The following is a 13,532-nucleotide window of genomic DNA, read 5'->3' as shown; positions in this document are numbered from 1 at the left end:
TAGGCCTTACATGGAAGTAATTAAAATGAGTCCCAAATTATAATTGTTTAACTCTTAGAGAATAAAAAACTGAAATGGTGTAATAATTTCCTATGGTAACATGAAATTGCTGTTCAGTTGTGGCCTGGCAGTTTTTAATCTAAGTGCTGCCATGCTGGCAGGGTGCTCTCCGCTGCCACCTTGCTCTCAGTGTTGACCTGGGCAGGGCAGCCACTTACCTCTCTATACATGTTTATTCAGTACTGTGTATAGACCTGGCAGGGTTTTGTTTTGCTGAGTTTAATTGTGATGAAATTCACATGCTACAGAATTTACGACCTTAACCACTTTCAGCGTGTGATTCTCTAGTGTTAAACATCTATATTGTTGTATGAAGCATCTCCACATCCTTTTTCTGGCAGAACTGAAACTCTACACTCATCATTCTTCCTCCATATCACACCCTGGCTCCTAGCAACCACCATTTTACTTCTTGATTCTCTGAACTTGAATTCTTTAGATGCCTCACATATATATGTAGAGTCATGCACTGTTTATCTTTTACGACTGGCTCATTTCACTTAAAGTAATGTCTTTAAGGTTCACCCATGTCATTGCATGTGATAGGATTTCCTTCTTTTTTAAGGCTGAGTAATATTCCCTAGTATATGTGACCACATTTTGCTCACCCATACATCCCTCCATCTATCATGAATATTAGGTTGCCTTTACCTCTTAGCTGATTTTGTTTGTTTGCTTGCTTTTTCAGAAAGGGTCTTTCTGTAGCCCCAGCTGGCCTGGAACTTTCTATGTAGACTAGGCTGGCCTCTATCTCACAGAGATCTACTTGCTTCTGCCTCCAGGGTGCTGAGATTAAAAGTATGTGTCACCATGCCTGGCTCTTAGGTGATTTTGTTGCGTGATTTCAGAGATATTCTTATTTTACTGAATTTTTAAGATATGCACAGTTATTATTCCAATTTTACATATGAGAAGTCTCAGGACAATACAATCGTGTTACTTTTCTGAAAGTTCACAGCAAAGATGTGTCAAATCCCACATCAGCCTTGGACTCGGGAGATGTCTCAGTGAGTGGAGCACTGGTCCAACAATCCTGACAACCAGAGTTCAGATGCCCAGAACCCATGTAAAAAGTCAGACATAGTAGCACATGCATCTGAAATCCCAGCATGCCTTACCTGGAAGGTTGAGGCAGGAGAATTTTCGTAAGCTCATAGGCCAGCTGACCTGGAGTAGACAGCATTGAAAAAGAGAGATCCTGTCTCAAACAAAGTGTTAGGTGAGGACTGACACTCGAGATTGTCCTCTGGCCCGGTGTGTGTGTCTCCCCACCACCTGGAAGAACACAGACAAACATACATCCCCCCCAAATCAACTTCCTTTTCCCTGACCCTGAATCCAGCGGTCTTGCCCCCCGCCCCACATCCTACACTGGCCACTCCATTAGAACTCAGATTCTTACTCCAATATGCATATTGGAAGAGCAATGAGGTGTGCCTTTCTATCAGAACAGCCAACCCCTGGAACACTGACTCCCCTGAACGCTGCTGGGAATGCACAGCAGCAGGAGTCTCCTGCAGTCTTGGTGGGAGTTGGGAAGGGTGCAGACCCCATGGAAGATAGGTGGCAGCTGCTTATCAAACCAGTACCCTTATCGTGCAATCCACATTTGCACTCTTTGATAGTTTCCTTTATAAAAGAACTGAAAATTTATGTCTACTTAAAAACCTGTGCACAGATGTTTATAGCAGATTTATTCAGAATTGCCAGTGTCTGGAACCAAGATACCACGCAGAAAGTGAGAGGCTGAGTCAATCGTGCTCCATCCAGACAATGGAATAACATTCAATGCGGAAGAGATGGGAATTATCAACAACCAGAAGACATGCAGGATCCTTGAACACACATTACTAAGGGCAAGACACAATCTGAAAATGAAAAAATGCTATCTTATTCCACCTATTGAATGTGCTAGAAAAGAAAAAACTATCTAAAGCCATCAGAAAGACCAAGGGCTTTCAGGGGCTAAAGGGAAGGAAGTTTGAGTGCATGGAACACAGAGGATTGTAGGGCAGGGAAGATACCCCCTGTGAGTGCTTATTGGGTGAATTTAAACAATATTTGCCCTTGTGTTGGACTTAGTTCATTTAGCCTGTGCCTATGAGTTGCACATGTGTGTAGGTACACCTGAACGTACATGTGCACGCATATGGAGACCAGCAAACAACTTTGTGTCATTCTTTAGGCACCATCCACTTTTTTTTTTTTTATTCATACAGGGTCTCTTGACCTGAAGCTCAGCAAGTAGGCCAGGCTGATTGGCCAGTGAACTTTGGACCCCCCTCATCTCTGCCTCCCTAGTGCTGAGGCTACATTTGTGCCACCATATCTAGCTTTTTAAAAATTTTTTAAATATTTTATTTATTATTTTTATCTTATGTGTATGAGTATATTGCTTGCATGTAGGTAAGTGTACCCATGTCATGCAATGCCCATGGAGGGCAGAAGAGGCTGTCGGATCCTGTAACTGGAGTTAAGGAGACTTGTTAGCTTCCATGTGGGTGCTACGATTCGAACCCGGGACTTCTGCAAGAACAACCAGTGTTCTTAGGCACTGAGCCATCTCTCCAGACCCCCCCCCCTTTTTTTATAACACATGTTCTGGGGATAGAACTTGGGTCCTCCAGACTTACAAGGAAGCGCTTTACAAACCTAGCTAATTCCTCAGCCCCACATTTCCTTTTTATTCATTTATCTGCAGATTGATTCACAATAGTCAACAGATAAAAGCAACACAAGAATAAACGTACATTGATGTATAATTTCCAAGTCCCTACTGTCAGTTCTCTGGGAGATAAGTCTACGAGTACAACTGCTGGGTCATAGGGTAATTCTTGTTTATCTGTTTGAGGAATTGACAAATGAGTTTTCACAGCAACTAAACCATTTACAATCCTGCCATTCTGTACCAAGATTTCATTCATGTATTTTTGGCTAGTTGTTGATCTTCTTGGGAAAATAATATTTAATCAAGTCTTTGGTCCATTTTTTAATTGAGTAATTTGGCCTTTTATTGTTCAGTTAGAAGAATGCTTTCTATATTATATATAATAAATTCATAGTAGACAAATGATTGCTACCCCCATAACTGTAATTATACTTCTCCCTTAGAATTGTAATGGCCTTTGGTGCACTAAAGTTTGAAATTTTGATGACACCCAGTGGATCTACTTTTCCTTCTATTACCTGTGCTTTTCGTACCACACCTAAAATCCATCCTCAAACCACACACCATGGATATTTACCTGTGTTTTCTTCTGTATGGTTTTAATTTGTATTTAGATGCTGATTGACTTTTACTTCATCCTTATAACTATTAGCTTCATACAGCTGTTAGAACAAGTGTACCCTAGAGTCGATTATCAAGGAAGATACACACAAATGCCTATCTTGTCTCAAAATTTCTCTTTTTTTTTTCCGGTCTTTTTGAGACAGGGTTTCCCTTGTAGTCCCAGCTGGCCTGAAACTTGCTATGTAGGCCAGGTTGGCCTAAAACTCACAGAGATCCGCCTGCCTTTGCTTCCCAAGTGCTGGGATTAAAGGCGTGCACCACCACCCCTGGCTATCAAAATTTCATTTTGGAACAGACAGTGAACAAATAAGTGGTTACATCCTGGAGAGAGAGAGAAGTGGGCAGAGAGACGGAGACTGAGGTCTCGTGGTCTGTTTTGAGGACACACCTGCAGTTCCTAAGAGCCTCTCACTAGGCTCCAACTCTTAAATGTCCTCAACACCTCCCAATCCAGTTTCCTTGCACAACAAGCCTTTACATGAGAGCCTTTGCAAGGATTGCATGCCTATGATAAGTTTCATTTATAAATTAGGTATGTTAAGAGACAGTCACAGGGGCTAGTGAGATAGCTCAGTGGTTAAGAGCATGTACTGTCCTTGCAGAGGATCCAAGTTCAGTTCCCAGCATCTATATTAGGCAGCTCACAGCTACCTGTTACCCCAGCTCTGAGGGATTCCACATCTTCTTCTGGACTCTACAAGTGCCTGCACTCACACATGCACATAGCAACACACAGACACACACATGTGCGTGTTTTTTTAATGAAAAGAATCTTATAAAAATAATCACAAGGCCGGGTGTGGTGGTGCACACCTTTAATCTCAGCACTCGGGAGGCAGAGGCAGGCAGATCTCTGTGAGTTCAAGGCCAGCCTGGTCTACATAGTGAGTTCCAGGACAGCTGGGGCTACAGGGAGACCATGTCTCAAAAAGACGACCCCCAAAAAATCACAGCAAGAAATAATAAAATAAAGCAATTACAAGAATGACCTGTAACTTCTTTCCCTCCTCTCTCTTTCTCTGTCTTGCCCACTCTCTCTCCCTGTCTCTCTACACCACACACCACACACACACACACACACACACACACACACACACACACCATTATCTTATATTATCTTCGCCCTTCCCTTTCTTAACCATGGGTAACTGAAACTGCTAAAGATGAAAACTGTGAATAAAAGGGAACTAGTGTAAATGGGCTGATCAGATTTTTCTGAAAGCTGTTGCTGAGAGGAGCAGCAAGCCGAGATGGACTCCTGCACGTGTGTGCAATTCAGCTGACCATGAGTGTGCATGCACTTGGAGGCCAGTTAACCCTTAAAGCTACAGAAAGAAAAGTGGGAGAAAAAGTGGCAGAACCTACTTCCTCAATTCGGAACAAATTTCAGTATATTATGGACCGTTAAACTTTGCTTCTTCTTTGTCAACTTCCTTGGAATAATTTTTGTTATTTTTAAAAAGTCAGTCGACAAGTTAATGATCTTTTTAGAGTTTTAAAAACCAAGATACCTGAAAGTTAAGCATCCTTGCCAATGTCTCATAAATCATTTTCTCCATGTTTGATAGTGTAGTTTGATGATGTATAAGAAGTTTGACAAGGTATTACCTCAGGAAGATAGCAGAGCTAAGAGATTCTCTCTCTCTCTCTCTCTCTCTCTCTCTCTCTCTCTCTCTGTGTGTGTGTGTGTGTTTCTTTGTGCACATTGCACATTTTATTCTAGACCAGGGTTCAGTGCTAATAGGTATAATAGGTGCTTTTGTAGTCTCTGGGTTAGGATTGGTCAATGTTTGGTTTTCATATACAGCAGAATCTTTTCCTTAAAAATACTATTTCCTGTTCTGACATCAAAAACAAAAACCAAAACAATTGCACAAACAAAAAAAATTCTCTCCTTTCAATTTCTTCAGATTTGTCAAATTCTTCATCTTTTATTCATTCATTTAACTCTGTTGGATATTCAGAATTCAAAAGCAGACAATGCTTTCTCTTTCAGAGCTTACAGACTAAAGGGAAAACAAACTTTAGTGAATTGGCCAAGAAAATAATTGTATAGTTATAAAACTGTGATGTATGTGATATAGAAAGTTATACAAGCCTATGGAATTGTGTAATAGGAGATCCTCAGTTAGGTACTGGGAGGTAAGGATCACTGAAAGTTGCAGGGAGCCGAGCGTGGTGGCACACACCTGTAACCCAAGCCTTGGAAGGCTGAGGCAGGAAGGTCATGAGTTTCAAAGCCAGCCTGGGCTACATGAGATCTTGTCTCCGAAAAAGAAACAGAAGTACAGGGAACAGAATGTGCTAAGGCCCTGGGGTGAGGGGAAATACAGCATTTAAAAGACTAAAGGAAACAAGAACGACAATGGAAGGCAGGACAAGCACAGGCAGGGTGAGAGGATGTTCGTGCTTCTGGTTTTGAACCTAAAAGCAATGGAAAATTTTTACCTTAGGAGAGACATGGCTAGGATCAGATTTCGAAAAGTGTCAATTTCCCTGCAGTGCCAGTGATACATTAAAGAGGCACAGGTGAGGAGGGCAAAAGCAGTTAGACAGCTACCACAGAAGTCCAGGGAAAACATTAGTAACTTGGACTAGGAAGGCTTGGCAGTGGACATGAGGGACAGGGGTGTTCTTTGTGAAATGAGCTATCCAAATGGCAGTGTTGAAGCAGAGATAATGGGAGGGTAAGGATGCCCCCCAAACTTCAGACACAGATCTCTGGGCCATTCAGTGATAGTAGGAACACTGGGAAAAAAAAATTGGAGGATATGCCACAGATTCCAACACCAAATATCGAACTGGAAATTGTTTTGAAACAAAGGAGTTTTACATTCAAAATTCACTTGGAATCTTGCAGAATCTCTTTAATTCACAATATACTCTATCACATTTTGCAAATTTGTAAATAGATATAGTTAAAACCAAAGATGCCATCCTTCATCCTGCTGCTTGCCTTAATTATTAACACCACTGTTTCACTGTTTCGTTAGTAAATACAGTATATACTTAGAACAGTGAACTTGTGGCATTAGGAGGCAGCACTTTCATGGTGTGTGGGGCACTGAGGGAAAAGTTTCACTGCAGAGAAGGATGAAGTGAACTAACTAAGCCAGAGAGAGTCGTTGGTATTTATGAGTGGTTCGTTAGTGTGACTATCTGAACACAAGGAGAATTCACATTAAATGATAAGACTTCCCAATAATTAGTATGTGCCACTCTTTGGAATTTGTAATTAGAAGAAAGAAGCAGAGTGAAAAGAAACAGATAAAAGGATAGCTGCTAAAATGAAACTCTTCTAAAGCCAATTCAGCTTCTTTGTGAAGCAAACAAGGAAGAGGTATCTAGGAGACTCAGAAAGTCATTCTTTTTTTAAAATTTTTATTGAGCTTTTGTACAATTCATACAACAGTTCTTAATCAAATTTAGACCCCCCTCCCCCATCCACGCCCCTCCAAACCCCCACTGGACCTCATGCATTCCTCCATATATGTTAATTCCTATCCAGTCAAGCATTTGTACCCAGATGTTCTTTGGTGCAAGTTCTTCCACTGAAGTCTAGTCAGCCTAGCTAGAGATGGTGAGTGAGGCCTACTCTTCCTCACCCAGTAGTAATCAGTTTCCAACCATTCCCAGACTGGGGCCAGCCCACCGCCCATTTTCCTCCCTCTACTCTGGGCCCTTGCCTGGTTGAGTTGGCATGGGTCTTGTGCTCGATGTCACCATGTGCCTCGAGTTCACATGTGCAAGCTTCCAGTGACCTGCAAACCTCCATTTCCCTATGTTCATGGACAAGTTCTGGCTCTTATAATCTTTCCACCCCTCTTCTGCAATGGTCCCTGAGTCATGGGTAAGTAAAGGTTAATATAGGAGTCCTATCCAGGGACACACACTCTGTAGTCTCTTACTCTCTAAAACTTGGCCAGTTGTGGGTTTCTGTGTGTGTGCATCACACTCTGTATAAGGAAGCTTTGCTGGTTAGAGTTGACAGATGCACTAGTTTTCTTTCTACCGCATGTCCTGCTATGTTCCATGAGCCTTGGGTGTAGAGGTTCCACTGAAGGTGTGTCACCTAGGAGTAGGCATCTCTCAGATGTATATTCTCTGTGTGTGACCAGTTGTGGAACTCTGCAGTAGCCTCCCATCTTTTGCAAAAACAAGCTTCTTTGATGAGTGGTGTATGGTATTTGTCTGCAAATATAAGAATCCATATTTAGCATATGTCTAGAGCTATGACAGAGATCAGATTTTCTCTAGGATCTATGCCCTCTCCAGCCATGTGTATTTGGCTGTGTTTACAGTGCTACCCATGAGCTCCCTCCCATTGATAGGGCTTTAAGTCCAATTAGATGGTTGTTGATTACCCCCTACATAGCAGTGCCACTACTGCACCAATAGAGGTAATTTGCTGTGCCAGTCGTTATCATTATTAGGCTTTAGGGCTGGGTTGGACCATTGATTGATTTTACCCCTTAGCAGCTTGCATAGTATCCTCTAGAACTATGAGAATAGACTTCAGGAAGAAGGCTTCTCCAAGTCCTGTGTCTGAGGTATGTCCTGTCTTCAGAAGTAAGGTCTTATCTTCGAGTTCTAGGAGGTAACCAAGGGCTCTGGCAATAGCCTGTGTTATCTGGGGAATCTCTTGGACTACTCTAAGCAACCACTTGAAGGGAGGTCTCTCCTGTCTGTCACTGTGTTCCTTGCCATACAGCCCCCAGGTATACACAAGCACTAATGTTCAGACACCATATATGCATTTCTCAGGGGGTTCTTGAGCCAACACATTTCCCTCTGGCTTCCATAGCCCTCCAAGTTCCATTCATCTCTCCTCTCTCTCCCCCATCCAACCTCCCTCCTCCCTCCCCAGTTCAAGTGCCCCCATTATCCCCACCCTCCCCCAATAACACCCCCCTCCCACCATCCCTCCTCTCCTTAGTTCCCTCATCCCCCACCACCATGGTCCCCTCCCCTCACAGCAGAATACTTCCACTTTCCCTACCTCCCCCTGGTAACATCTATTCCCTACTATCCCCCTTTCAGGCTCTTTCTTTCCCGTTACCTCAGTATTTCCTTTTTGTTGTCCTGGCTCCTACGGTTACATCAGGATATATATTCACATATAAGGGATTGGTGCTACAATTCACAAATGAGGGAGAACATATGTCATTTGGTTTTCTGAGTTTGTGTTACTTCAATTAGTGTAACAGTCTCTAGTTCCATCCTTTTACCTGCAAATTTCATAATCTCATCTTTTCTTACTGATGAGTCGAACTCCATTGTGTAAATGTACCACATTTTTATTATCTATTGGTCAGTTGAGGGACATTTAGGTTGTTTCCATTTCTTAGCTATTGCGAACATTATAAGGAGAAGGGGGATGGTGGGAGGTGGGTGTTATTGGGAGAGTGTGGGGATAACGTTGATAAGAAGCAACAAACATGGATGTACAGGTATCTCTAAAGATGAGTCCTTCGGGCACACACCAACAAGTGGTATAACCAGATCATATGGCAGATTCATTTTTAGATTTTTGAGGGTTCTCCACACTGCTTTCCATAGGGGTTGCATGAGTTTACAATCCCACCAACAGTGAATGAGCGTTCCCCTTTCTCCACATCCTCATCAGCATTTGGTGTCTTTTGTTCTCTGGGGTATGATGGAATCTTAAAGTGATTTGTATAAACATTTCTCTAATTACTAAGGATGTTGAGCACAAAAAGGCACTCTTGATTGCTAACTCAACTTCAGGCTATATTGTTTGGGATTTTATTTTTAAAGCAGTAAAAAAAAAAAAAATAAAAAATAAAAAATAAAAACCAAGGGGTTTAAACAAAAGAATGACATCAGGACTGAGTTTTGGGGAAAATATGGCCTGGTACTATAGACATTTTGGGCTAAATAATTCTTAGTTGTGGTGAAGTGATCTGACCATGCATGGCAGTATCTCAGCATCCTGGTCCCCATCTGTCCATGTCAATAATAACCCTCCCCAAATTAAGAATAACGAAGAATGCCCTCAGACTTTGTCAAAATATCCCAAGGGATAAAATTGTGTTATATGAAAGGCCACTATGCTAAATCTAGAATGCCTGAGAAGGTCAGTTTGTAATTGATCCTAGTGAGTTTGCATCTTCAAGAATGCTAAGACAAAAACACAAGCAAGAGATAAAAGAGTGGGAAAGACCTCTTGCCTGCATCTATTAAGGAGAGCACTGGGATTGTCCTCTGAGCAATTCTCTCCTCAAGGAATAGAAGCTTGACAATCTTGGCAACCTACTCATCTGGGAGAGCACTCATTGGGCGAGCACACCATGAGTGTGCTCAGATTAAGATCATGGTTTAAGAAGGAAAGATGGACACATTTCTGGGCATGTTCAATTCAGAGTCACACAGATGGAGGACACACTCTGGTTCAATGTTCTAATAAGACAAGTTTGCTCTAGGTGCCTGAAAGAATGTGTTAGAGTGTCTAGGTCTTGATTCTTTTTCTTTTCTTTCTTCCTTTTTTTAAAAATAAGTATTTTTATTAATTCTTTGAGAACTTCATACTATGTATTTTGACTATATTCCTCCTTTCCCAATCCCTCCCGGATCTACCCACCTCCCTCCCAAATTCATGTTCTTCTTCTCCTTTTTTTTTTTTCCCTTGAGTCCAGTAGGTGTTGCCCAAATACTCGGGTATAGTACCTGCCCTGGAATGTGGTCACAAGCAAAGAAGTTTCCTTAAAGAAAACTGACTCTTCCTGTCCCGGCAGCTACGAAATGCCAAGACCTCCCCAGCTTGGGGTGGGACTTCCTGCCCATCTTCCCAGCTCCATGCTAGGATTTTGCTGCCTTGAGCTTGAGTAACTCTTGTCATACTGCTGCAATTGCCATGAGTTCACGTGTACAGCTTCCCTGTCATCCTTATAATCATCCACCACCTCCAGCTCTTACAATCTTTCTGCCCCCTCTTCTGTGATGATTCCTCAGCCTTGAGAAGAAGGAAAGGTATAACATTAATGTCCCTTTGGGACTGAGCATTCTGTAGTCTCTTATCCTCTGCACATTGACCAGTTATGGGTCTCTGTGATAATTAGTTTCTATTGCAAGAAGAAGCTTCTCTGATTAGGGTTGAGTTGAAAGATGCACTAACCTATGGGTGTAACAATAAGTCATCAGGAGTTATTTTAATACTAAGTGCATTTGGTACAATATTAGTAATGGGTTTTCCCCTAGGGCCTGTCATCTGTCTAACAACAGGTTCTTAGATCTGACACCAGTGCCAAGTATGGGTTCGATCTCCTGAAGTGGGCCTTAAATACAATCAGAGGGTCTTCCTTTTTATTCATGTATATGTGTGTAGTAGGAATGTATTGTGTATATTTGCATGTGTGGGGGCACACATGTAGATGTATGTGCACATGCATATATGTGTGTAGAGACCCAAAGTTGATTTGGATGGCTTCCTCGATTGCTATCCACTGAGCCAAGAACTCTCTCTTTGCGTTAGTCTAGCTAGCTCCAGGGATTCCAGTCTCCATCTCAGCTTTTTATGGGGGTTCTGGGTATTCGAACCACAGTCCCCATATATAGTCTCTCTTTACCTCTCTGGAACCTGTCCTGAGTGTTTGAGCTTGTGTCCTCTTTATCCCTCTTGACTGACTCCAATCTGCCTACAACATTTACATTCTATTGAGTGCGAAGGGAAGACAAGCTAATTGTATTGTTCTGATTCTTATCCCATCTCATAGCAAGGAAACCTCTGCCATGATTCAGGCATGATCCTCTTTTTATTTACAATCAGCCTCAGGCCGGTGAGATGGCTCAGAGGGTAAAAGCACTTACCACATAAGCCTGACAACCTGAGTTTGATCCCTGGATCCCACAGTGGAGGGTGAGAACCGACTCCCAAAGGTTGGCCTCTGACCACTACTTGGGTGTGACATAATAATTTTTTTAAGAACTGGTGTCATTGTGAAAACCTAACCTGTCCTTTGGGATACATTGGCATGGGTAGTGAACCGCCTTTGTTTCTCCACCTTCCTGGGATTCCCCAGTCTTGCCCTTGCCTCTCCTACCAGGAGACTCATCCCCCCTCTTCCTATTCTGGAATTTCCAATGCACTTTCTGATTAAATGGCTGACTCTGAGGATCTAGTGAACTTAAATGCCTGATATGATTTCTTTTTCTGTATTCCTCTCTAGCTAAAGTGAGGAAGTCTGCTTGTACATGAATTTGAGCTAAGCTGCTCAATGCTACTCCTGGGTTTCTTCTTAGACTAAATCTCCTCCTGCAGATTTCACAAGCAGCCTGCCTCCTTCCTTAGGAAGAGCACCATTTCCCACTGAGCAGGAGACTCTGCTGTGACGATTCACATGACACACATCCCTGCTTCAGCTCTGCCTGATATAAATGAAACAAATCATTGCTTTCTTCCAAAGCAGCTCTCTTCCTGCTTCATTAATGCTTACAGAGCAGTTGAAAGAAAAATGAGTTTTCTTCCCCAAGAAAATTATAATTTTCAAGGATGACCTTCAGTGTCTTTGGGAAATTTTTAGTTCACTTAGAAAAACACTGAAGTGAGGGGACTGGAGAGATGGCTCAGTAGTTAAGAGCATGAACCCACATGGGATGGTTCACAACACCTCTACCACCAGTCCCAGAGTTTTGGATGCTTCTGGCCTCTGTGGGCACCTGCACACATGTGCATATACACACATAATTAAAAGTAATAAAAACGTATGTCTAGAAAAATACAGAAATGAACACTTTGTGTCGGTGTTTTTGATAGTGCTTCCTGGTAAGGATCTCCAAAGACACCAGCAATCTGAAGAACTGGACAGGTGCTCGAGACTTCTGTGCTGAAAAGGGAGGGACGCTGGTTTCCATTGAAAATGAACTGGAGCAAGGTAGAGTGGGAGCATTCAACCAAGCCAAAACAGCCACTTTTATCCAAATAGTAATTAAAATAGTCACTCCCAAAACTTGCATTTTTCGAATCAACATTTAAAATATTGTATTGCTGGTGACACATGAAATTTCAGTTTGAGCATTGAGGTTTTGTGACATGACATCTCTATAAGTCTGTCCACTACCAAGAAACTGCTCAGTTTAGAGGCTTTAACTTGATAGCAGCACTGGAAAGAATATGCCTTTATTTATGTTGTATGTTTCAAAATGGCTAAAATAACTTCTCAAGAATGGTATGCTTTTTAAGGTCACCTTAGATTTACCTATACACTTTTATTTGACATTTAGGCAGTTATATACTTCAGTTTAAATATAGTACATTGATGCTCTTTTGTTTAAAAATGTATTAAATGAACGCTGGAAATTATTTTGCTGATGACCTGATGAAATCTCAGGTTAGCCAGCTAATTTCTGTCAATTTAAACTGAAACCAAAGTGAAAGAAGCGGCATTACCTTAACAAGAACAGAGTGATGATCCTACAATTGATTCTTAATTAAGTTTTGTTATCATTTAAATAGAATCTTATTTATCAGCAGAACTGATGGTGACCCAAATGGTTTCTAAGGTATTATTAAGTAATTAATTCCTATTTTTCAGCTTTCATTACTATGAATCTTTTTGGCCAGAGTACTAATGTGTGGATTGGGTTACAAAGTGATGATTTTGAGACGTGGTTAAATGGAAAGCCTGCGGTCTACTCTAACTGGTCTCCATTTGATATAATAAATGTAAGTTTTAAGAGTTATTGGAGGGGATACTGGGGATCAAACCCAGGCTCTTCTGCATGCCAGGCAAGCACTCTAGCCATTGAGCTATATTCCCAGACCCTTAAGATTTATTTTTAGAAGTCATGTTAATAAGAAATCCATCTTTGAGACTTATTAACTAGAGATTTTGTCTTTCTATATATTTTGGAGCTATAAATTTATTAGTTTACTAGTAGTTTATTAATTTTTGATAATGTAATTTCATATAACTTTCATGAGTATCATAAACATAATTACTCTAGTCATCACATATTTTATCTTGGAGGCTATGAAGAGATTTCTGAATGGGGCTTTAGATGTAAATAAGAGACTAATGGTGTTTTACTTTTAAAAATTATGTCCTACAGTAACAGGATGACAGAGTATGTAGGCTCCAGTATGTGGGAGGGGGGAGGCTATGGGATGGTGCCATTTGGGAAGTAGGTATATAGATGAATAAGATTGTGTGGGATGTTCTGT

General features: G+C 41.5%; 1 protein-coding gene across 1 annotated transcript in view; it reads left to right on the top strand.

The window, feature by feature from the left end:
• Pla2r1 (phospholipase A2 receptor 1) overlaps positions 1 to 13,532 on the top strand; it is a 134,532-nt gene that overhangs the window by 106,652 nt on the left and 14,348 nt on the right. Inside the window, 2 exon segments of the mRNA XM_029569698.1 lie at positions 12,126 to 12,243; positions 12,904 to 13,034. Of these exon segments, the coding sequence (XP_029425558.1) occupies positions 12,126 to 12,243; positions 12,904 to 13,034 (249 nt within the window).

The sequence above is a fragment of the Nannospalax galili genome, unplaced genomic scaffold (genome assembly GCF_000622305.1).
Source record: "Nannospalax galili isolate Female #2095 unplaced genomic scaffold, S.galili_v1.0 scaffold540, whole genome shotgun sequence".
Taxonomy (NCBI): Eukaryota; Metazoa; Chordata; class Mammalia; order Rodentia; family Spalacidae; genus Nannospalax; species Nannospalax galili.
This window is presented reverse-complemented; position numbering and strand designations above follow the sequence as displayed.